The following is a 25,804-nucleotide window of genomic DNA, read 5'->3' as shown; positions in this document are numbered from 1 at the left end:
CAACTTTTAAAAACCCATACATATTATCATGGTTGAGAACTTTTTCATTTGTGTCTAGTCTTTAGTGCTGTATAATCAGAAATTTTAGCGAGGATTTAATTTTGGCATTATTAGCAAGGGTGTTGAGATTGCTAAAATTAATTAAAGAAATATCACTAAAAATTATTTGCATTTTCTTTGTTATAGCGTCAATAATGAGCATTTTAAAATCGCCAAATAATATCATGCTAAGATTAAAGTACCAATTTTTATGGACAAATCGCTAAATTTGCCTCTTGCTAAAATTTCAACTTATACGGTATGTGTAAATATTTCATGACACGCAAAAAAGATAATGCATAGGTTGACTCAGATGTCATATTTGCAGACCACTTTTAGTTTTTTCCCAGGCTCTTCTAGATCATATATAGGCAAAATCAATCTTAATTATATAAATGCTGAAGCGACCGAGTCTAGCGTATTGTTGAGAGACTGTAATGGTAACACACATCATTTCTCCTGCTGTATTGGTATTTGTGGGTACTTAGTGGATTCAGATGGAGACTTCAGTAAGTAAGTCCCTGTGGGCCTGATTAAGTTCCATTCCACAGTCTACCAGTATGTGTAGACTTGAGCTTCTCTTTATAAGGCCATTCCAAATTTTTTTCTCTGTTTCATAGAATCTGGATAGAGCCATGTAGTTCACTCTCGCAAGATTAGGCATATGAAGTTCTATCTTGAATTTTCTTTATTTAAAAAAGGTGAGGTCAAGTTCAAAGGAAAGGTCAAAGTCAAAATATGTTGATGCAGGAAAATAGCTCTCATCAATGTTTATCAGCATAGGAAGTTTTATATAAAAGAAAATTGAATAGTTTCTTTGAAATTGAGCTTTGAACTGAGCTAAACGCAAAGCGGGACATCGAGCATCAACAGTATATGGGTTGATGGTGTGATCAACTATAGGCTTGATGGTGTGATAGCATAATGATGAAGCAATGACAATTACAATGATGTGATAATTCAGCAATGCCATAAAGATGGTGTGATAGTTTGATGAAGGATCACAGTGAACATTACTTCATCATCATGGTACCATAGCACCATTGCCTCATCGCTATCACACCATCACATCGTTGCGCTATCACCTCATTGTACCATCGCATCATTGCATTGTCACACCATTGCATTATTATAATCACTTTATTGCTTCATCTTCAACACATTATTTAATGCTTGAAATGTCCATAATAATACATGATCATAACTTGTACATTTATCCCACATTTGATGCACTTACAATGTTGATACAGTATACGGGGAAATTTTCACCCCTGCTTCATCCCCCCCCCTCCCCCCGGCCTACCCTTTATTGGGGCGAATTTAAAGCAGGGCAAATACAAAGAATACAGTATAATTTCTTAAAACTATGACTTGGCGAATTTAAAATGGGGCAAACTTGTTTGTGAGTGTGAAAGGGTGAAAATAACACAAGGCGAAAATAACCCTGTATACAGTAATAAACATACTAGATTTTTTAAAAGTCTGTTTAATAAAATTGCTTGAAAACTAAGTTTGAAAAGTTTCAATGAAACAATTAGTTCCCAATCTATGTTATGCAGTTTTTAATCCATCTAAGAGATTGATCAACATCTGAAACAAGAGGCCTTCTTGAGACTGACTAAAAGTGATTTCAGATCCAACTGAGGAATTTGAAAAAAAAACCCAACTTATTACCCAAATGGAGTCAAATGAGATGCTATACATGTATCTAAATGGTGTAGGGAAAGCATGAATGTAAATTCAAAGTATGTCAACAGCAAAAGAATTATACATCTTTTAAATGTATAATGTGATATTGATGTTTTGATGATGAGAAAGTACTAAGTTTCTGATCAGTGTAAAAAGATAGCATTTATATACACTATGAATTATACCAAATACTAGTCCTGGGAACAGTCTATGGAATCAATAGTGCCAGCATTTTTAAAGTACCATTGATTTTTCACTATTGCCATGAAATTATTTTATCCAATATGATCGTTGCATCATTCATTTCCTCAATGGGATAAAAGTAAATATCATGGGATAACATAATAATTTTGAGGATATATTATGACAGTCTATTTATGCATTGAAGTCCTAGGTATAAGGGGAGTGTGTTATTTATTCTTCTCAGAGCTTCTGGCTAAAAAAGGGACATGAGTGGTATTGATTCTTTCACAGTAACATAATATTGACACCAAACTGCTTTGATCATTTTCACGTAGATGCTTGCTTAGCTGAATCTGTGTTAATGGCTAGACGGAAATGAAGGATGCTAATAGAAATAAAGTAACAGAGTCCCTGCATGAATTTATTTTTTTTACCAAATAAATGATGCAGGATTTAAATTGTTACCATGTACAGGGAAGCGTCCCTAAGAATTAAAAGATAAGGGGGTAATAAAAAAGTAGAAAGTAACAAGGGGATGAGAGGGCATTACCAGGCTGAGATTAACCAGGGGGTCACAATACATCATTATAGGTTTGGAAATTCCCTTCCCCCTCATCTTAAGGGACAACCCTGCTTAAAAATACATGATATAGAGAATTTAAAGAAAAAAACACGAAAGATTCTTTCAGATGCAAAGAAAAATAAGCCAGATAGTTTTCCGACAAGTTTTGAGATAGTTTTACTCTTTTGTTTTCACCATACCAGTGTTTGCCTGACAAATGATGATATGCTACATCACTTTATTAACAACATGATCCCTGGCTGTTAATGAAGAACATGAAGTATGTAGATGATTTTTTTTTAAGATTCTTATAACCTTCCCAATAGATTTCCATTATTTTTCTAACGCATTTCATATAAGAGAAATTGTGTGTGCTCTTCCAACTAATATTTATTGTAAGTTCAGACCTGTAGAGCAGCAGTTTATTAAGAGATTTTTTGTCCAGTTGAAAGTGTTCTAAGGCAAATCAATGACTGAAAATTGCTAATTTTATCTGGAACTATATACTCTTTTACTTCTGCCAGGGAATAAACAGCAATATCTAAAGGAGCTTATTGTTATCATGTCAGACAAAGCATTGCACTTCATGTAGACAGGGGAGGTTACTGAGAGTGTCAAGTGAACACTACACTAATGAGCTACATCTGTACAGGTGCCTCGAATTATGCACTCTGTAAATATTTATGTCTCGGGGATGCAGTGAAAATAAAACTAAGTTTTAAATTATTTATCAGTCTACATGCACTGTTAAATAAAATTTTTCTTCATTTAATTGTATAAAATGACTGTGCTACATAATTATACAAAAAGAAAAGTAAGTTGGCAGTGGATACCTTAGAAAACCACTGAATAGATCAGGATTTCTACAAATAGCGTGTTATGTAGAGGTGAGACAATGCACACAGCTGCAAAAGCTTTCTTTGGAGTTGGAACCTTGCTGTGCTTCAGCAGCTGAGTAAACTGTTTATCCTAACAACTGATCAGAACTACCTGTAAAATCCAGAACAGGCAGAAAATACGGTCACTGCAGGAGAAATCAGGAGACGCTCCAGTAGTGAAAAAACTTGGGGCAGGTTGAAAGGAAAATATCAGCTGCTACATGTTTTGTTTGCCATGTGGGTTTTTTTTTTATTTTTGAGAAAGCTGTATTATGGCTTGTATTGCTTAACAAAGTTTTTGGTCAGTAGGCAGAGGATCAAAACAGAGCTGATAACAAAAATATTGCAAAAACCTTGAAAGAGAAATTTCTGTTTCGCAAAGAAGCTGGAAGATAATTGAATTATATTACATTTTATCAACATGCCGTTTTAATGATCTGTTTTATTTGAGTGCATTTTTATTTGAGAACAAATGTAGCAGCTTATCAGACATAAATTCAGAGTTTGTAAGGTTAAATTATCTGTGTGTATCACATTTGTTACTTAAATGCATATTTACTTTATGGTGAATCTGGCTTATCAGCAAAATATTTTAGATGATTCATTTATGCTTGAATTGTCGGATGACATTTTAATTGCAATTGGGAGAAAAGAAATTTGTGTTTCATGTCATTGTTGATTTATATACATGCAGCTGAACTTCTTGATTTGCAGTTATCAATATTTCAGATACATGGGTATCTCTATATGAGCTAGAAATTCCACCACACTTTCTATTTTAACTTCAAAATCTTGAATCCTTGGAGGTTTCCAAGGTTTTTGCTTGCAGCCCTATTCAGAAAAAAAATAATAAGGTTTGACTGTAGGTCTTTCTTCAAATTTTATTATGACAATAATAGTTGTGTCATTTTGATGACCAGAATTTTATGACATTGAGAATTGGTTATAACCTGAGCACTGTGGTGACACTGTATGTGTTCTATCAATGGTTTATTTATATCTTTCATCAAAATGATTGAACAATTTTGTAAAATATTTTACAGGTCTGGTCAAAATGGGAATTCATTGTGTCACAGGAAAACGAGTGGCCATTAAGATTGTCAACAGAGAGAAACTGAGTGAATCTGTCCTTATGAAGGTCAGTAAGTAAGGTCAAGGTTATAGCAGATTCCTTATTTAATTCATTTCCTCCTATTCTGAGGTATAATTTTATCACTATTTTATTTAATATTTATGTATCCATGAGTATTCTAAATCCTAGTCATGCTTATAAGTGTTTACTTTCAAGATCAATGTCTATGCATGGATTCTCCACTGTATCTTGGTCTTTCTTTTGAGAACCATTTATTTTTTGGTTTGCTCCAAAATTGCTACATTCTTTAATGGATTATATAATTAAAGCATATGAAAGAGTATTTTCATTTATAGCTATTTTGATTTGACATGTAGAGCTGATAAAATTAATAAAGATATCAGATCCATAAAAAGAAAAGCCCAATAGGGAAAGTTGCCATAAAAACAGATGGAACAATGTACAAGTGTCTTCACAAAATCAGGAATATTGGTGTTTTATGTTTACACAGGGTTTATATGGACTGATTATATGGATGTACAGGGATGTGGAATTGGAATTGTTTTCTGCAGGCATCTTGAACACAGAAATTGATTAGTTCCTGACTTTAAAGACCTCGGAAAGATAGTGCACTAAGCGTAATGGAGTATATTATGCATGATGACCATGAAAGTGCTCCCTTTTTTCTGTATTGATCAATTTCTTTTATTTTTTTCTTGTCAGGTTGAACGAGAAATAGCCATAATGAAGTTGATAGAGCACCCCCACGTTCTAGGTCTTTTTGATGTGTATGAAAATAAAAAATATTTGTAAGTATCAGGTTTTAATATTTTCATTGTAGTACAAGGTTAATTCTGCAAGTTTCAAGGTAACATTAAATACCTTTACAACATGACAAAAGAATGCTGAACGAACAATGGCCGTAATAGGCTCTTTCAATCTGATTAATCCATGTGCAGGCCGATAATAGTGTTTAATATTTGTCTTAGCAAGACATTGATGTCATTGATTCGGCCTTTGTTATGGAATATTTGATAACAATATAAGCCATCTGACATACTGTGAGAGTGCCAAAATTACAGACATTTTGGAGCTTTAAGAGATTTATTTTTTGAAAACATTCTCAAATCACTTCCAAATCCTACTAATTAAAATGAGGCATTTAAGCATGTTAAGTAAATATCAGAGTTTAAGAAATATAATCGTAGACTCGTATAACTCCGTCTTTACATCCGACCCAGAGGGAGCGATTTTCGTAAAGAGAAAGGCAGTATGGGTACTTAAGACCCTCTGTTTCTGTGGTAAGAAACTTAAGGAATGCTCCCTCCTCACTTAGCATATGTATACAGTGATTATTGAAGTCTGTTATTATAATATGACAAGAGGAATCACACACTATTCCGGAGGGATGAAATCTGTCTTTCGTATTCTCTTTCCCGTGATACACAAACTTTAATTTTCTTTCAAATGACACAACCTTAATTATCACTTCGTCTTTGGACTGACGATCTACCACACAAATATCTGTATTAAAATTTTCAGCCACTCGGTAGGGGAAATTAAATAATCGAGTTTTTTTGTCATCTGCATATTCATAGGATTCTGTTAGCTTGCCTTCGTTTGTAAGATGTTGAACCATGCGCATGCTGTCTTCACCGACATCGTAACAATCCTTGTCCACAAGACAGACCAGCAGACCCCCGTCTAGGGCCAGCCCCACCCCCAAGGGCATCAGGGGTTTGGTGGTCCAGAATTCCTCCACTTTACCTGTCTTATAGACTTTCTGCATTGTTCCCCCTTCAAATTCTGTGTAAACCATGTCCCCAGAGTTCAAGACGACAAAAGAACTAGTCCATCCCCCTATATAGATCTGTTTTGTAACTTTACCCTGGGAATTCATTCTCTCTGTAAATTTAGAGTTATTGCAGTGAAACCAAGTAAATTCCTCACAGAAAGCATTGATAGCTAGAATCGGCTCATTGCCATGTTTAAAACAATGGATTTCAGTCACTGAGGGCGCTAGAATCTTATCCTCTACCTCATTTATCACGTCAGAAAGTTCACTCAGACTTATTTCAGTGTTGTCATTTATCTCCCGATCCTGAAAAGTCTGTTTGAGGTATTTATAATTGGTGTCTTCACTGACCATGGAACGACCTTGAACAGAATTCTCCCTGTCAGTTTCCTCTTCTGCTAGTGCATTCAAGTTTTTCTGTGGTCATGACCTGAATGATTTCTTGAATTTCCTCCGATTCCTGACCCGCTGCCATCTCTTCATTAAAGATTTCAAATAATGATATACCAGGTGAATCTCTGTCCATAAGTAACCCGGTATCAGTGCTCTTTTCCTCCGTGCGATCGTCATCATCCGTCAGATTTTGTCTTTGACTAATGATGTCATTATCCTCATTCCATAGATCATCTTCATCGGAAGAGATGATTGGATTAATGTCCGGGCTCCAATTGGTCGTGTGCTTTAATTTAGCACTAGAATTTTGTTGGTCATTTTCCACGTATTCTCCGATGCTCTCATTCTTATTAGCATCATTAGAATCTATTTCTTCCTCTTCTTCCATTGATATCCAAACTCCCCAGCCAGGTAAAAAAAAAATTGCCTTGTAGATGTAATGGAGTGGAAACCCTCCTGAATGCAACACAAATTGTTTACAAGAAGTGCAGTTCAGGCCCGGGTTGTTTAGGTAGATCTTTGTAGTTATTTCATGATTTAAATATAAGCTATTGATTTAATGTCGACTTAGTGGACTGTTGTGGAACATTTAAATGTACAACTTGGCAAATCTTACCGAGTCATTGGTGCTTTCTGAATACTGTATTATTTTGGTCAGATAAACCATGTGTGAAATGTGAATTTGTCATCAGATGTATGCATACTTCTCAAGTGTGCGATAGTCTTTGGTATATGTGTCAGTTCTATTGACAGTATGAAACTGTCAGTCTCAACTTCAAAGAATTTGACAGACAATATTAGATTAAACCTGTGAAGTGTGACGCATTGTAGGATCTGTTTAATTCTTAAGGAAGTAATACTGAAATTAATTGAATTAAAAATTTCCTTCAGTAATTTCAACTGTCACTTTTTTTATTCTTTTCCCCCAAATAATGCTGTATTGCATTACCTGATGTATGAAATATTTTCCAGATAATTCATGAGATTCCTTATAAATTTTTCACAAACATAAATTAATTATGGTAAAGTAGAACAAGTAAATTTCAAAGTCAAATATTGTTATGGGGAAGACAAAAGATTTTTTTTGAAATTCTATTTTTAATGATGACATTGCACAAAAATAAATTTAAAAAAGTGTTGCATTGTAATTTTATTTCACTCAGCTTTCAGAGACACACCAATTTGTAGAGCGCTATATGTTAAGCTTAAGATATCAAGAGTTCAGTTCCTTACCTCTTAACACCCTATAACATTTTACTGTTTCCAGATGTCTTTGAATGTGAAGCTATTTTTTTATAACAGCTGGGATTTTGAACACTTACGCAATTTGACTTTTGTAGTTTGTTAATTTTAAAACCATATGAACTTTTAACTGTGTTTTTTTTTGGACTAAGATGAAAAGTATGGTACGTTATATTACTTTGACTTTGACTATTTGTATACTATTTACAGGTATTTGGTCCTGGAGCATGTATCAGGAGGGGAACTGTTTGATTACCTGGTTAAGAAGGGTCGACTCACTCCCAAGGAGGCGCGCAGATTCTTCCGACAAATAATCTCTGCTCTGGACTTCTGTCACAGCCATAATATATGGTACAAAACACTGCCAGCTCAAGTACTGTTTTCATTCTTAAGTACCTTTTAAACCAGTATTTTCATATATGAAATGTTTTAATTAAAAAAAGAAAGCATAAAAAAGACAATTAATGGACTACTGGTAGCTACCCTGGAAGCTTATTGTTCAAGTAATTGCCTCATGATTGAAAGGTTGTGGGTATAAATTTTTGCTTAGGGGGATGGGGGGACATAAAACTTACAAAAAATTAGTTGCATGATTACTATTCCTACACCATTTGTGGTATTTAGGCATGATATCCAAAGCATAATAAATCATTTAGATGAGAATTTTGAAACCAATGTATGTGTCATGATAAGTGCTGGAACATTAATAAAAGAACCTAGCTAATATTGAAAAGAGTCCATTGATTAGGACTAATCTTGGCATTTCACTTATAGGCAGAGAAGTAAGATACATGAATGAAAAATTCTGGAGGGAAATTAAACAATCAAATGTGACAGCGAGGTTTTCAGATATTAAAGCTAGGATTCCTCTTGACAGTGCATATAAAAAAATGAAGGAAATGACTGATTTTTCTTATTATTGTGACAAATTATGACAACGCAAACAGTATTGAAGGAAGTACCTGATATGTTGGGCCCCCATAGTTCCATTAAGAGTTAATTCCATTATGGAAATGAGACAAGTCAATTACTAATAATGTTATGTAAATTTATTTGTAGTCACAGAGACCTGAAGCCAGAGAATCTGTTACTAGATGACAAAAATAACATCCGTGTGGCAGATTTCGGTATGGCCTCGCTTCAGGTGGAAGGTTCCATGTTAGAAACCAGTTGTGGGTGAGTCAGGAAAAAGGCTGTGAAAGCTATAGTCTCCACTGTTCTAAAAAGGAATTTAGAATTAAAGTACTTTAAATTAGTGATTACTGATAAAAGTTTATAAGCAATACTTTAACATGAAGATGCAGAAAAAAAACCCAAAAAAACAAGCTCATTATGGTACACTATAATTCTCATAATCAATACATGTAATACCCTTGGCGTCGGTGTCGGCATCCCAGGTTAACTTAAGTTTTTTGGAGCAGTTTTCTTTTTAAGTACTTCTATGTCCTATATTGATTAGACATGCATGGAAGATGCTTCTAGTGTGTTTCTCTGTACCAGTCAAAGTTTCAGATGCTGCAATTTCAGCAAAGGAATGACCAGGTTAATGTTTTTGGAGCAGGTTAACATTTTTGGTGCAGTTTTGGGTGTAGGTCTCATTTCCAAAGAACTATAAGCCCTATGTTGACTAAATTTGCATGTAGGATACATCTAAGGGTGTACACTACCTGGCTTGCTTCGGATGCTGAATCTGACCTACATTTTCCGGTTGAATGAACAGGTTAAAGTTTTTGGTGCAGGTCTCATTTCCAAGTAACTATGAGCATTATAATGACCAAACTTGCATGGAGGATACATCTAAGGATGCATACTACCAGGCTTGCTTCAGATGCTGAATCTGACCTACGTTTTCTGGTTGAGTGAACAGGTTAAAGTTTTTGGTGCAGGTCTCATTTCCAAGTTACTATGAGCACTATAATGACCAGACTTGCATGGATGATACATCTAAGGATGCATACTTATTACTACCAGATTTACTTCAGATGCTGAATCTGACCTACATTTTCCGGATGAGTGAACAGGTTAAAGTTTTTGGTGCAGGTTTCATTTCTAAGTTACTATGAGCCCTATAATGACTTAACTTGCATGGATGATACATCTTAGGATGCATACTACTAGGCTTGCTTTGAATGCTGAATCTGACCTACATTTTGTGGATGAGTGAAAAGGTTAGTTTTTGATGCAGATTTCATTTCCAAGTAACTATGAGCCCTATAATGAGCAAACTTGCATGGACGATACATCTTAGGATGCACACTAATGGACTTGCTTCGGATGCTGAATTCGACATACATTTTGCAGATAATGGACCAGGTAAAAGTTATGGGTGCAGGTCCATTAACAAAAAACTATATAAAGGCTTATATAACATTGTATAAACCAAACTTGCACAAATGATGCATCAAGGGATGAAAACTGTCAAATTTGCTTCAGATGCTGGATTTTAATTACATTTTCATGAAAAAAGAACTAATTTAAAGTTTTTATACAGGTCTATTCCAAAGTATCAGATCAAAATTGCATAAATATTTTCATTTTTGGATGTACACTTTTTGTTGGTTAATTGTGTGACTTTGCCTTACTTAAAGAAAACATTCATTGAGGTGAGCTCTGTAATCTCTGATTACCTATGTTTATTTAGGAAATTTTACTAAATAGTAAATACATGTTGTTCATGTATCTCAAAATCGTAGGATATCTTAAAAGATTTTTCTCAGTCCCAATGAGTTTGAGATAATGAGTTTTAACTGTAGTGAACCCTGTTTTTGATGAGTTTGGCTGTTATTGTAGCTCTCCACACTATGCCTGTCCTGAGGTGATTCGGGTAAGACTTGTCCTGGGCATTTCTTGATGTTGTACCTCTGTTGTCCTTTACCAGTACAATTTTTTTGTTGGTATGTATTTTTACTCCACAGATTTTGAGTTTCTAAATGTACAGTTAAACTGGCTTATAGCAACGTGCCAGAGATGAATAGTTTCGATTTGTTACTTATAAGTGTACATGTAATTTTATTCATTTAGTTTTTAATATGTTTTAAGAGTAAGAATTACTTTAAGAATTAAGAATTACTAAGTGAGAATTACTTTGCTATAAGTGTAAATTCATTATATCTTTAAGCATGTTTGCTATAGCTGTGTTTTACTGTAGTTAAATTTCTTTTACAGTCAAATGATCACCGTTACAAATGACATGGACATTGCCATTGAATTTTTTTTTTTTTTTGCTAAGACACGATATTCTGACAGGGTATGCTCATGCAATCATTTCAATGCAGGACATAGAATTTGGTGTTTTTCAAGGAAAAATTTAACATTTCATACAAAGCACTGCATGACAATGCAAGCACTCAAGCACACACTCCCTGTGTTCTAGCATCTGAAAATTTTTGCAAGGAGTGTTTTACTTCAGTAAAAAACTATTGATTTCTGTGAAATAAACTAAGATGAAGTGTTGAATAGGTACAGGGATAATTTGTTTTCTTGTGACAATTAGGAATCGTGTGAAAGTTTTACGATCTTGAAATGATTTCAGTCTTTGTCAGTGAGATTTAGTGAGCCCCAGTGTATATATGGATAAGCTTGATGTCCTGATCAATACATAGCTGCTATACTTGGTCTAATAATTGTACATGCCCCTAATAACCCCCTTCACACTTGTGTTTCATTTTCAATTGGAAAAAGAATGAATGATTCTTTTTTTTTCTGTCAATTAGCTTTCTGGAAAATCAAGAATATCATTATGATCCACATTTCTCCAGAGGAAAAAAATCATTTCTTATGTGTACATCAGTATGGATTTATTTAAACCCCTTTTAAATTTTTGTAGTTCTCAAAAGAAGCCACCGGATTTAATTTACAAAGAAAACTTGTTTGGTTGCTTATTATGGTGAGCACAGTTGACATTGATAAACAGAATTTGATGACAATATATTTACAGAAATCTTGTCACACTAACAGACTAAGACAGCCAGAAATAAAGACATTACTACATGTATTGTCTTTTTACCTTGTATTACCATGGCATGAGTTATTCTTTTTTTATGAATGAGATGCTGCAGTAGAAAGTATTAGTTTACCATGTATGAAAATTTTTAATTTTTACTTTTTTGATAGCATGTTGTTTTATATGAACTTGCTATGTATTGTGCATTATGTGAAAGTTTGCAAATGGTGCATTAAAATAATTTCAGTTTAAAGGCCTCTCTTTACTGATGGAAAATATTATTCAGTATTTTTGCAATATTCATCATTGAAGAGTTGAGTATTACATTGTCACATGAAATATTTATTTGTGCTTTAAGACTCTGTAAGGTCAAAGTCAGATCACATAGGTCTGTTGCTCTTCTACTGATCAAGATATTTTGTTACAGTGGAGCCTTATTAATCTGGAAGCCAGAAATCTGAATGCTTCACATACTGGAGGATATTTGTGGGAAATAATTAATCATATCTACCAATAACTTATAATTATATCTACCAATAATTAAAAGTATGTTTCATTAATCTGGATGCTTCATCCATCTAGACAAATTGCACAGCTCATAATAGTCCAGATGAAGGAGGCTTAACTGTACATTTCTAATTTATTGAATTTATTTCATATCTGATTTCAGGGTGAGAAGTATGATGGAAGGAAAGCAGATGTGTGGAGTTGTGGAGTTATACTCTACGCTTTATTAGTTGTAAGTTTTACAAGAGGTTGAAAAAGTTGGTATTCTGAATGACCCTAAAACTTAGTACTGCAATACTGCATGAGAAAGAGAACTTTACAATAAATAATTATTCATTTATAAGGGGATCAAAATATGTACTTAGTATAAAGATGTAATGAACAGCATTTTAGTTTTACGCTTTTAAAAGTTCATTAAGTAGGATAATGAGAAACATTACATGCATCCCTTATTTATTATTATGGAAATAAAAAAAGTTAAGGTCAGATAGTAAATAAGATAACTTAAAATCAATGTACAGTGAAACCTGTCTAATCCGACATGCACTAGGAGATAAATTTTGTGTCGGAATAGACAGGGTGCTGGATTGCAGTGTAAAAAACATGGAAAATGGTACTATGGGAAAGAAATTAAATGTCAGAATTTGCAGTGTGATGGATTGCACAGTTTTCACTGTATTATTCTTTTTTTCACTACTAGTATTATACTGAATTTCTCCTTTTTGTAGGGAGCTCTTCCTTTTGATGATGACAATCTTAGGCAGCTTCTAGAAAAAGTGAAGAAGGGAATATTTCACATTCCACATTTTGTCTCCCCTGACTGTCAAAATCTGCTGCGCGGAATGATAGAAGTTAGTCCAGACCTCCGATTAACAGTAAGTTTCGCACCCCCACAGTCCCACACCCCTCCCACCATCCCCTCTTAAAATAAGGCCCCTCCTCCACTCCTGGACTGTCAAAATCTGCTGCAAGGAATGATAGAGGTTAGTCCAGACCACCAGTTTATGGTAAGTTTGTCTCCCTTGATCGTAAAAATCTACTGAGAAGAAATGCTAAAAGATATTACATATCTGTGATTAAAAGTAAGTTTGTACCCCTCCCTCCCCTTCAGTCCTTACCGCAGATAAACCAAAGTTTTTTTCCCCTGACTGTCAAAGTCTGTTGAAAGGAATAATAGTGGTCATTCCATTCTTCTGATTAATGGTAGGACTTGATCTATGCCGTGGTCTCTGCCATTACTTCAAAGGAATGACCAATATAATCTGGAATCCTCTCTTATTATTCTATATGGCTAAATCAATTGTGATATTTTATAAAATGCAAAACTAAATAAAAATGACATTTGTATTTCAGTTAGAACAGATCCATAAGCATTCTTGGGTTGTAGTGTAAGTATGAATCTTATTAGATGATCTTTATATTTTATATCCTGTGATATTCATGATTATTTAAGTCTAATATTAAATGGAAGATTACTAGAAATGAAATTTTGTATCTTTATCTTAACAAAACATTCACACCAAATTAAAAGATACATTTTAAATCTTGAATTTTGAATTGCCACTATGTTTTGACGTAAATTAACAATTATTAAAACCATAAGTATGTATTTTAGGGGTTCAAAACAAGATTATGATATGGAATTACCTGTCATGCAAATTGTTCAGGTAAAAAAGAATTGTATTGTTGTGAACTTCATGGAACTCTTTCAGACAGACCGCCCAAACCATCTATTGATATTTTTTTAGTCTGTCTGAAGAAGATCCATGAATTATAATTTTAAGTTTTTGTCTTTCACTTTTTGTTTTCATTATTATGATTTTTAGGGATAGTCAAGGACTTGTAGAGCTAGAATTACCTGTTTCTCAAGTTGTCCAGGTAAAACAACTCCTCAATCCTCCACCCAATATATCTTTTACTATTGTTGGCTGCTTTATTTTGGCTTTTGTCACAAATTTACATGTACCAGAGCCTTTAGAAGGGTTTTTTAGATCTTGATTATGTGTGTGTTTTCTAAAGTGTTGGTAATTTACATGTTGAGGAAATCTTGCTGCAAACTGACAATTGCTGCCTTAGATTTTTTACTAGAAAAATCTTTCTCACAGTCAAGCAGACAAGCATGTGGCATTTTTATCAAATTAAATTCAAGCTTCTCCATACCTTAATTCATGGGAGTAGGTGGGGGTGGGGGCGTAGGTTCCAAGAAGGACTCTCTGGGACACATTTTCAAACAGAGCAGTAGGATTCAGGACTTATGTCTCCTATAACCAACATCTCATAAAAAGTTTCTTCTCTTTTATATCCATGTGGTTTGTCAATCTTAGCTATTCTTGGTTTCTGTGCAGAGCCTAAGAGATGTGTGAGTGTCCTCATCCTAACAAAAAAGGAATACCCCGGTATGTGGTTTTAATCATACTATAATTGATGCTGCTTGCATTGGATTATTTCCTGTTTTGTCAGTTACAGATTTAATGACATATTGATTTTTTCTTTTAAAAATAAATAGTTCATTGTAAGTTTGTGTGAGAATTAAGATGCCTACAGGTTGGTTTTTTGATATTATTAAGAATTTGCATTTTGATGAAAAAATCAAGTGTGGATATTTTCTGCGATAAAGAGAGAGAGGAGAGTTATCCCCCTTTAAATACATATTCTTGCACATTTTTTTTTTAAACTAATGAAATGTGAATTTACTCTGAATTAATGTTAGTCATTTAAGGAATGTTTTTAAGTTTTGTGTGAATTATTGCTGTGTAAATCACACAGACTTTTCAGGTAAGCATATTTCATGAAGCACATGAAAAGTATGCCTACGTGCAAGTCCGTGTGATTCACACACCAATAATTCACACAAAACTTAAAAACATTCCTTAAATGACTTAAAAACATTCACTATAGTTACATTTTACATGTTTGAAAGCAACAAAAATATACTCAGTTTCTCGCTGCCCTATTGTGACATCAGGTTAACGCACATTTCTCCATGTATATTTCTACGCGTGAGTATACAGGAAAATGACTTTCAAATCAATTTCACAGTTGGCTTTGTAGAAAAACAAAGCAAATGTAAATATTTGAAAATGACATTGAAATGCTACTTTTGTCACATGAAATAGAATTAGACTCTGCGTTAGATCCAAATGTGGAGTCTGCTTTCTCCAGGATGCTCTAGGTCAGGGGAGATGGGCTTTTGTCGCTCTGTATATATTGTCCAAGGCAAATAATTTGTCCAAGGCAATTATCTGTTGGAGTCATCCCTGCATGATGTGTTGGAATGATTGAGCTGCCTTAAAGTCATTCTTATCCAGTGAAAATTCAAGCTATAGTATTCATGTTGCATGTGTCTTTAAATGAAATTTGAAATTGACGGGCCAATTTTAATATAATTACCTTAGATGGAGTGGAGGTTTACCAAATTGACATGTTCAGGTTTTAGAAGACTTTAAATGTGTTTTGTGTCTTACAAATAAATGTATTTACTGTTGTTTCTCCCGCATCCTACATGTAGCCCTCTGACTCTCTCTCTCTCTCTCTGGCCTATTTCAATCCTACTTGTCCAAAACTTTTTACTAGAACTACACAACAAGATGGCTTCAGTATATACCGCTCAAGAATTCCAGTGTTGTTTCTCCCACCTCCTACATGTAGCCCTCTGACTCTCTATATCTGGGCTGTTCCACTCCTCTGTCTGTGATGCTATAGATTTATTGTCTTTCTGTCAGGATAAATGTTATTAAGTGATGGAGTGTCTTCAGTATTCTCGGTCCTGTCCCTTATGTCTTCCCTATTAGTGTAATGTAATTCACTGCAGAAGGAGTAATCCCCAGTGTAAGACCTTACATGTGCAAAACTGTTTGCTAAAACTACACAAGATGGCTTCAGCATACAATGTTTAAGCATCCAAATGAAGCATCATTGATGTTTAAATAACCAAATATTCTTCTGATTTTGGTAACTGATTTGAGTAATACTATGATGTCTGGAGCTTAGAAACAATCAGAACAGATTTTTTTTACACACTTATGCACTCCCTTTTCCATTTTATGCATCCACTGAAGGAATAAGGATTTAGATGTGTCCCTCTTTTCAAATTTAGGTCTTGAAAAAGCCAAAAGTGATAAAATATTTTACGATTACCGGTAAAATATTTAGTCATTATGAACCCATAACCAAAATTCAAATGTTGCTGGTATTGAACGTAAAAAAAGGGCATAAATTGTAATAGGCCTACAACTATTCTCTGATGTAGTCAATTCTAAAAATGATAAAATTATTCTATTAAATTAAAAATAATTGCCTCGAAGTTAAGCCAAAAAATTGTGGTTAGAAAAAAAGGAAGTGTTATAAGAAAAATCAGAGTATCGGTGCATTATATATAGTCACATTTTAGTAGTACTGTAGTCTTATTATAGTTTATATTATTTTTTAATTTATTTTATTTTTATTAAATTCTATTTTATTTATAACACATACATTTGTTTAAAAAAAAATTCAGCATGGTATGTTGATGCTACATTTTATTTTTTTGTTCATTATAATAGAGTTTATTTGACATGCAGATAGTTTTATAATTGTGCTTTGGAAAGTAGAAATTTGGGGTAAATAATTTTTGTCTGTCCATGGGTTTGCCAGTTGAATTTTATACTTGTACTTTTGCTTTTACTGATACTAAGTTTCATATTTATGCAATGTCAAGGTCAATTGCCACAGGTAACAATTTCAAAATGAATACACCCTGTTTAATATAATGTAATTAGAACTATGGATATTATGTAATCAGTGTGTTGTTAGTCTAGAAACATGATTTTTGAATTCATTTATCAAAATATTAATTTGTAAGGAAAAGAAGTATCGGGCAAGCCTTATGGCTCATGGCCCTCTTTTTTCCATGTTCTTTTAGAGCCATTTTTGGCAATTTCCATTCATTCTGTTCCCTTTGTTTATACACGTTACTTTTATTTTGCAGACATCTGTGCTGCCCTCTGTTGAGGACCTTGACCCTGATGTTCTATCCACCATGAACTCCCTACAGTGCTTCAAGGACAAAGACAAGCTTGTTCAGGAACTCCTTAATTCAAAGTAGGTCACACATATGAATATCCTGCCTCAAAGAGGGTCACTCCCATCTATATCTTGACTCAAAATAGGTCATTACCATCTTTATGCTAACTCAAAATAGGTCATTCCTATCTATGTACTGAACAGATCATAGTCATTTAGTCTAATTCCCCTTCCCTAATGATTGGACACTTTCATAGTGATTAGAAGGCCTAACTGTGTTTGTCAAACCTAAGATGTTTAACAAAGGTAGTAAGTGTCCCTTTGCCAAGTGCCCAGCTGTAGAAGTTGGAGTCAAAAATCTTCATTTCTGATCCATGTTTAAGATGTATGCAAAAATTAAAAAGCTCATATTTAGTTTTTCATACCTCTTAAACATGGATCAGAAATAAAGATTCTTGACTCTAACTTCTACAGCTGGGCACTTTGCAAATGGATACTTACTACCATATCTACTTATTCAGGAAGAATTTTTATCTGAGACCAAAAATATTTTATCTAAGTCGTAAGTTTTCATGCTAAAACATTTTTGGTAGAACAAATAGCATTTGTTTAATGCCAAATAGACATTTCTTTCACTTGATTGCATGGAATATTTCTATAGTTACATTATGTAATTGCTGCAGGAAGTTGAGTTTAATGTTGAACATTTTCACCCCCCAAAAAAACCATTGTCAACTGAGATGCAGCAAACATTACAGAAGGTATTGGATTAACCAAATTATCTGTTTAATCACGGTCAGATTAAGTGAAACACATTTGTGTTTTAACAAATTAATTATTCTCAACAAATCGGTTAACATCCCAGTATATAATATATAAAAATAACATTTTCCAAATTAATGTTGTAAAAGAATCACATTGACAAGCCAGCTGATGTATTGATAAACCCATTTTCAGTTAATCACAAATTGTGTGTGAATTCAATAGACTCTGCTATCCATGGCATCTCTTTTTATGGTGTCCTTTGCATCTCTTGGGTGATAAATATGAATTTGCTATGTTCAATAGGTCCTTTCGTAATTCCTCACTGGGTTAGGCTAAGTAGGTTCTCATGGAAATAATGTTAATATTATATGAAGAGAATTCATTTCAATTAACCTGAAATTGACAGGAATAATAACCTATGTTCAATAACCATAAGGCAATGCTTGCCAAAAAGAGTTATTGACTCTTTGAACTGAGATTTCAGATAAAATATAGGTCAAGAATAAGTTGTTGATTAATGTATTAAAAAAGGAGCAAAGTCCTGCTGTACTGTGATATTTACAAACTGTAAATCGCCTTGTTATCCATATTTTTACAAATATTTTTTACGATACTTTCAAGAAAAAAAAAATTCACAAATCTGTGTGTACCCTTTTTTATTGATTTCCCGATCGTGATGAAAATTTGCTTAATTTTTTTGAAAAAATCACAGAAAATTTCCTTTTTGATTATAAAAGATTCCCTAGCTTGAAGATTTGACAATCGGGATAACAATGTCAAATTTGTTTATTCAATGCACTAATAAGTTTCATTGTTATTTAACAATGTTAATTAGCCACAGGAAATCACTTTACCCAGTGTGACCTTGTTTTCCAGGTACAAGTAGTATATATAGAATTGGGGCAATTAGGGGACATCATATCTAGAATATTTTTGCCAGGGGTATGCAAGGTGAAACACATAGATTAACGTGTTAATTGTTAGTCATTTTATTAAAAACATAAATTAAAGACAATGAATATATAATCAAACTATAAAATGTTGCTTTCCATAATGAGATCGTTTTTTGAAAACGTAAGTAGAAAACTACAAAGCATAGCTGCTGATTTTATCTACCTATAATGAAAAATATTGTAAAGTTTGCCAGTTAAAATATGAAATTAAGTTGAAACAATCAAGTATATGTCAGTTAGAATTTCTTTTCCCTTCCTTCTCCCAAAAGTAATATTTTATAGGTATGTGCATGACTTAAGGAAATACCCACATGGCACCATCAAGCCTGACAAATTTCATGACTGTAAAAAAAAAAAATAATTCTCAATAAAATTAAAAATAAATATAATTAAAAAATTCAAAAATGTTGCTGAAACAGGACTTAATACAATGTATCAAAACCTCATATGTTTTTTAGCATTTTTGAAAAAATGATTATATAAAGTTGTACAATTTTCAATTTTTCACTAAATTATGTGTCCTGGTAGAAAAAAAAACATGTTTTTAATGAGAGAAGCACTTATTTCAGCAAAAATATTTCAATTTTGGAAAAAACATTTTTTTAAAAATTTTTTTTGATTAATTTTTTGTGTTAAATTAATCCTTAAGTTGTATTAATAAGTGATATCAAATATTATACATTTAAAAAAAGATCATTTCATAATCATTTAATTTCACGACAAAATGTTACCGGTATTTAAAAGTAAAATTGTCTCATAAATATAATTTTCAAAAGTTGGCATGTATGATTTTTACAAATATATTTTACAATACTTTCAAGAAAAAAAATTTCACAAATCTGTTTGTAAAACCTAGTTTTTATTGATTCTGCTGTTATTAGATTACTTAATTTTTTTCAGACACAACACAGAGAAGGTGGTGTACTTTTTGTTGTTAGATCGTAAACTCAGGAACCCCAGCATTGAAGATTCGCATGATATCAGACTCCGCTCAGAATCAGGTACGACATTTTAATATTATTATTCTGTATGGGAGTAGATTTAATGAATTTGCCATACTTGTCTGTCATTTTGACCAGTCGTTTCATATATACTGACATGCAAAAGAAACGCAACACCCTACTTTAGGGGGAAATAATTATGTAAAGTAAATAAGTTTGTATCTTAAAATTATGAATATCTTCAATTTGGTAAACATCGGTAATTTAACGGTTGAACGATTTCAATACCATAACCGGAAGTCAAGTTTGAGTCTGCTTAACAGAAATCGAAAATTGCATGTTTAACAAAACATTTGGAAATTTTATGGAGTTTAAAGGTTTTTTTACTGTTCATCAACACAATGCAGCAATATTTCAAAAAATAAACTCTCCTCTCGTTTCCCGTAACAATGCTAAAGCTACTTTAAAATGGCTTATGTACGCATTTCCATTGCTCTACCTGGAAAATTTCAATGTAAAGGTAATGGAGAGTTGCTGATGCAAAATTTCACTACATTACGCCTCAACAGAGTCTTACGTATCATATGCATTAAGGGCAGTCCTTGTACTGTAAGTCCAAGGGTGGCTACACTGCTCTAAGTTAGAGAAAATTTGACCTAATGATCTGAAAAACGGGCATTTAAAAATGCAAATAATTTAATTTCGGTTGTAATCTTGATTTAATGAACCTATTGTATCGTATAAATTAATCTGCAATTGTTGTTTAAAAGTCTTGCACGTTTTACTTTAATGGCTGGGAGGGGGGTGTTTTAACAGTTATATTTTACTTAATAAAGTAAACAGATAAACATTTAACATTTTTTTCAAATCTCTGATGTTCTGAAAAGTGAGTTTAGCCTTACTTTATTCTCTTTTGAAAATCATAAGATAAAAAAATCAAACATTTGTAGATTACTGCTTGTTGCGTTTCTTTTGCGTGTCAGTATATATAATATTGCTGTAGCCAGGTGGAATGAATTCAGATTTAAGAATATTATTACTCCTCACTTTAACTTTTGGTATGTTTTATATGAATGCAGTTTCTTCATGTCATGGTCATATTAACTCAAATTCTTCATTTGTTGCTTTCAATAATGTCAAGATGTTTGTCAATGTGAACTCAAGGTCATATTTCAAGGTTAATGGGAAACTATGATAAATCTGGTACAATTTACCATTTGAACTTACTACTTTTGAAAGTTTAATTCAATGTTTGTTGTATGTTTTGAACATTAATATTAACCCTCTCAGACACTTTGAAATATAGCTTTAATACCACTCGGATACCCTGGCTATAAGAGAACAAACTGAGTTGTTCTTTTATAGTACATGTACTTATGATATTTTTTTCGTCTTCTTTAGCCGATCCTCCTCGGAAGCGAGTGGATGCTGTACAACTGAATCATCAAAATGGAGGACAACCAAGGTAATAACAAAAACAGCATGGTGAATATCATAATTAAACATGTTTATGGATTTACCTTTAAGGTCAAAATAAAAAATACTCTTGTTTCCTGTCACCCGACCTACCCTACATTTTACCCTCCGACCCTAAAAGTTTTTATTACATTTTCATTTTTTGATTTAACTATTTTTACTTTAATACTGATCAACCAACAATATTTACAGAATTAATACATCACAAGTGTACAGGATACTTTTACTTTATAAATCTTGATTAACAAACTTGCTTTGTAAACTGTTAACATATCATTTTCTTGTTATTACACACTATATGTTCTTAGCATTCATTGAGTTTTGAAAATAAAATTTTTTTCAAAATAAAATTTTTTCCCTTCAAACCTATGATCATAATTTTTTTGGTCAGGGGACAGGAAACAAGAGTATATTTTCTTTTGGCCTAATTAACATGTTTGAAACTAACTACATGTATGCTGTATTCAGCATGTTTGATATAATATACAATGTACCAATACTCAGTTAACCATAGTCATGGAATTAGCTAGGTTAATTAACATTTTTGAAATTAACTACACATATGCTATATATAATATGATATGGAATGTATGAGTTCTAACAAGTGACTAATCCTGTACTAACAGACTGTCACTAGGAAGCATCAGTGAAGGTTCCCCAGTCGCGTCTCGCCGAGCACTTGCTGTACAGAGAGTGTAAGTTAATGTCAGCATGCTGGAAAATAAAAGCTGCATGCTGGGATATTTATAATATTGCATGCATGGAAGATTTCAAAAAATAGTCTGCTTGTAAATAGTCAGATTGATAAAGTAACGTGAGACAATATTGTTATTTGCATGTTATGAGGCTCAAAAGAAGTTACAAATTGATTATCAATTTTATTTAGAATAAAAATCGTTATTTAAAAAGTATTTGCTCACAAAAATATAATTTTAGTCAGTAGATTTAAGTATGTAGTCACATTCATTTTCTACTTGAACAAATTGTTGAAATAATTCTGATATTTTTTTTACAGCCGAAAAGCGAGTTTATCCAGCAGCCCCAGCAGTTCCCCAGTATCCAGTGTGAGAATCCCTGTTCGGGGCCCCACCCACAGTCCCTCAGCCACACCCCCAGGGTCCCCCTCCATACAGAACAACCCCTGGAGGTCCCGCCTCCACACCATCAAAAACAGCTTAATGGGCTCTCCTCGATTCCACAGGCGGAAACTCCAAGGTATTCCTTATGGTAACCATGGTAATGGGTATTATCAGGAGGTACCACCGCCGTTGTTGACAGGTACAGGTGTTAGGGCGGTGTTTTGGATGCCGCGGTTGTGTTGGGGCTGCCATTAATGACTGGCTTTCTGTGACAAAACTCCTACTTTTTCTGGTATACAAATAATTGAAATTTCCTTTGAAATGCATTTAACATTTGATGGCACTGTGGCAGAATTGGTTGTCTTTTGTAAAAGTAAATGTTCAAGGGGTCTTTGTTTGATAATCTGAATTGGAAAGTAGTTATATCCTTGATTACTGACAAAAGGAAGTCTTGATGACTTTTTCGATTTTATCTTCAGGTATGTTCAAACCAGTAGTCTGCCAAGGGACTTCTTGTTGAGTTTATTTATGAATACAGAATGCCCTCTTAATTTTTTCCTATTATACCAGTAGTCTAAATTAACTTTTTAGCTCACCTGAGCCGAAGGCTCAAGTGAGCTTTTCTGATCGAAATTTGTCCGTTGTCTGTCGTCGTAGTTGTTGTTGTTGTCGTCGTAAACTTTTCACATTTTCATCTTCTTTTCAAGAACCGCTGGGCCAATTTCAACCAAACTTGCTACAAAGTATCCTTGGGTAAATGGGATTCAAGTTTGTTCAAAAGAAGGGCCACGCCCTTTTCAAAGGGGAGATAATTATGAATTTGAGAAAAATTAACTGCATTAATTTTTAAAAAATCTTCTTCTCAAGAACCACTGGGCCAGGAAAGATCAAACTCATGTGGAATCATCCTCAGATAGTGTAGATTCAAGTTTGTTCAAATCATGACCGCTGGAGGTAGGGTGGGGCTAATATGGCCGATCAAAGTTTTACATAGGAATATAAAGGAAAAATCTTTAAAGATCTTCTCAAGAACCATTGAGACAAGAAAAATGAAACTCATGTGGAATTATCCTTAAGTAGTGTTCATTCAATTTTGTTCAAATCATGACCCCTGGGGCTAGGGTTGGACCAAAATGGCCGACCAAAGTTTTACATAGGAATATATAGGAAAACCTTTTAAAATCTTCTTTTCAAGTACTTCAAAGCCATGATTAGTAATATTTATGTAGAATTATCCTCAGGCAGTGTAGATTCTAGTTCTTCCAAATCATGATATGTGCTTTTTCCTAGCTGATGTTCTCAGGTGAGCGCTGTGGCCCCTGGGCCTCTTGTTATTAAAGAGCATGAAATCTTTTAATATTGCTAACACAAAAGTTTGATGTACATTGGAAAAAATGAGTACCTGAAAAATCATTCTCCTTGTAACAAAATAGATAAAATAGTGTTCATTATTTTCATTCAGTAGAAAAATGTATCAATAATTTAGGATAAGCATGGCATGCAATTATTGTACTAGTTTCTTTTACTAGATTTTTTAAATTTAATGTAAAAAAAATTTAAAGTAATTTTTATCAGGAAAAGTTGACATAGTGGAAAAAATTTTTTGTTAACTTTCAACATTTGAAATAAAAATGTAAATCACTAGACATGATGAAATCCATAGAGGTTAATTAATTGATTGTACCGGTATATGTTTCAGTGCCTACAGAAGACATCTCCATGACACCTGACTCTTCACCAGAGTAAGTCCTCTCTCATTCTCTGAAGTAATGCTGTGAATTCTTCAATACAAATAATTTTTTACTGGTTAATTTTGCATCAAGAACAACTCTTGGAATGAATTTATTTGAATGTTTATTTTTATTGTGTTGAAATATATTTCCTTATGCAACAGTCCATTTTACAAGTCTATAAATCAAAAGAAAATGTTGAAGACATATTTTTTATACAAAGGTTATGTAGTGTAAAGAGGACATATCATGTTTACTGGTATTTTTATCAATATGTTGATACTGTTGTTCCACAGGATGACGAAGAAGTCTTGGTTTGGGGCCCTGATGGGAGGAGAGAGAGAGGAGCATCATTTTATCATGGCCCAGGATAAACCCCTCAGTCAGGTCAAGGCCGATTTAGTCCACGCCTTGCTCTCGGTAGGTTACCAGATAAACCCCTCAGTCAGGTCAAGGCTGATCTAGTCCATGCCCTGCTCTCAGTAAATCTAATAATAAACCCCTCAGTCAGGTTAAGACTGATCTAGTCCATGCCGTGCTCTCAGTAAATCTAATAATAAACCCCTAAGTCAGGTTTAAGACTGATCTAGTCCATGCCCTGCTCTTTAGTCTTAGCAGGTTTCCTGAGGGATCATTATAGGTTAGAAATCATACTCACAAGGTGAAAGACCAATAAACTTAGACCTCTGAAGGATTTTTTAGCATATTAGGTTGTTAAAATATTAAACATGAAACAATGTTTTGATCGGAAAGAATTGTATAGCTGCCGGGTCAGATTTAAACAAATGTTCACTTGTGTGGAATATGTAAAAGTACCGATGTGTAAAACTTGCAAATTCCTGTTTCATTTATGACCTTTGTTGCTATGATGATTCAACAGTTAGGATAGAGAGGTTAACATAGCAAGATGTATCATTTATCATCAAGAATAGGATTTGTTTTAACTCATAGATTTGAAAATTGCAAGTCAGTATTTGTTGGAAATATGTGTGGTAAGTTAAGGGCCAAATAGGTAAGTTCATTTATACATTTATCAGGTAGAAAATGTTTGCTAAAAGAAGGAAGTATGTCAAAAATGAGCATCATAGCTTTCTGGTCCTCTTGTTTGATATTTTTCATCTGAACCTTTTAGACAGCAGACCTGAGTCACAGTGTAATGTCTGCAACTTCATTCAGAGCTGAGTACAGAAGATCAGGTAGTTCTGCCATGTTCTCCAGAAATGTGCGATTTCAAATGGACATAACTCCAACACATGGTGGAAATCGAGATAGTGTAATGTACTGTCTCACATTCACACTTATATCAGGTATAAAATCTACAGTTAATCACAAAGGCTATTGTTTCTAAATCTTTTTTTTTTCCAAAGCAAAAATTTTGTAAGTAAATATGCATGGAGATTTTCATGATTATTTTTCAAATATGTAATCTGGAAGAAATAATACTGTACTGCCAGTTTGATGAGTCTATTATTTGAAATTAAATAGGGCCCTAATTAAATTAAATAGGGCAGATCACTCTGAGCACAGAAAAATCCCACATGTTAAGAACTCTTTAT

The 25,804-nt window shown here is 33.4% G+C and overlaps 1 protein-coding gene across 5 annotated transcripts in view; it reads left to right on the top strand.

Moving 5' to 3' along the window:
- Positions 1-25,804, top strand: part of LOC134272119 (serine/threonine-protein kinase BRSK2-like) — a 33,269-nt gene that overhangs the window by 5,681 nt on the left and 1,784 nt on the right. Inside the window, exons 2-19 of one of the 5 annotated variants that reach the window (XM_062754357.1) lie at positions 4,395-4,489; positions 5,147-5,232; positions 8,064-8,204; positions 8,913-9,029; positions 10,644-10,677; positions 12,467-12,535; positions 13,032-13,178; positions 13,657-13,691; positions 13,919-13,970; positions 17,270-17,382; positions 19,923-20,023; positions 21,365-21,428; positions 22,066-22,134; positions 22,455-22,717; positions 24,218-24,260; positions 24,545-24,635; positions 24,698-24,730; positions 25,381-25,555. In XM_062754357.1, coding sequence (XP_062610341.1) covers positions 4,395-4,489; positions 5,147-5,232; positions 8,064-8,204; positions 8,913-9,029; positions 10,644-10,677; positions 12,467-12,535; positions 13,032-13,178; positions 13,657-13,691; positions 13,919-13,970; positions 17,270-17,382; positions 19,923-20,023; positions 21,365-21,428; positions 22,066-22,134; positions 22,455-22,717; positions 24,218-24,260; positions 24,545-24,635; positions 24,698-24,730; positions 25,381-25,555 — 1,728 coding nt within the window. Of the gene's footprint in view, positions 1-4,394; positions 4,490-5,146; positions 5,233-8,063; positions 8,205-8,912; positions 9,030-10,643; positions 10,678-12,466; positions 12,536-13,031; positions 13,179-13,656; positions 13,692-13,918; positions 13,971-14,129; positions 14,182-17,269; positions 17,383-19,922; positions 20,024-21,364; positions 21,429-22,065; positions 22,135-22,454; positions 22,718-24,217; positions 24,261-24,544; positions 24,669-24,697; positions 24,731-25,380; positions 25,556-25,804 lie in introns of all 5 variants that reach the window. The other 4 variants (XM_062754358.1, XM_062754360.1, XM_062754361.1 and 1 more) reach the window with 4 other exon arrangements.

This window comes from Saccostrea cucullata, unplaced genomic scaffold, assembly GCF_032062105.1.
Source record: "Saccostrea cucullata isolate Sc308-1 unplaced genomic scaffold, CSIRO_AGI_Scuc_v1 ctg594, whole genome shotgun sequence".
Classification (NCBI taxonomy): Eukaryota; Metazoa; Mollusca; class Bivalvia; order Ostreida; family Ostreidae; genus Saccostrea; species Saccostrea cuccullata.
This window is presented reverse-complemented; position numbering and strand designations above follow the sequence as displayed.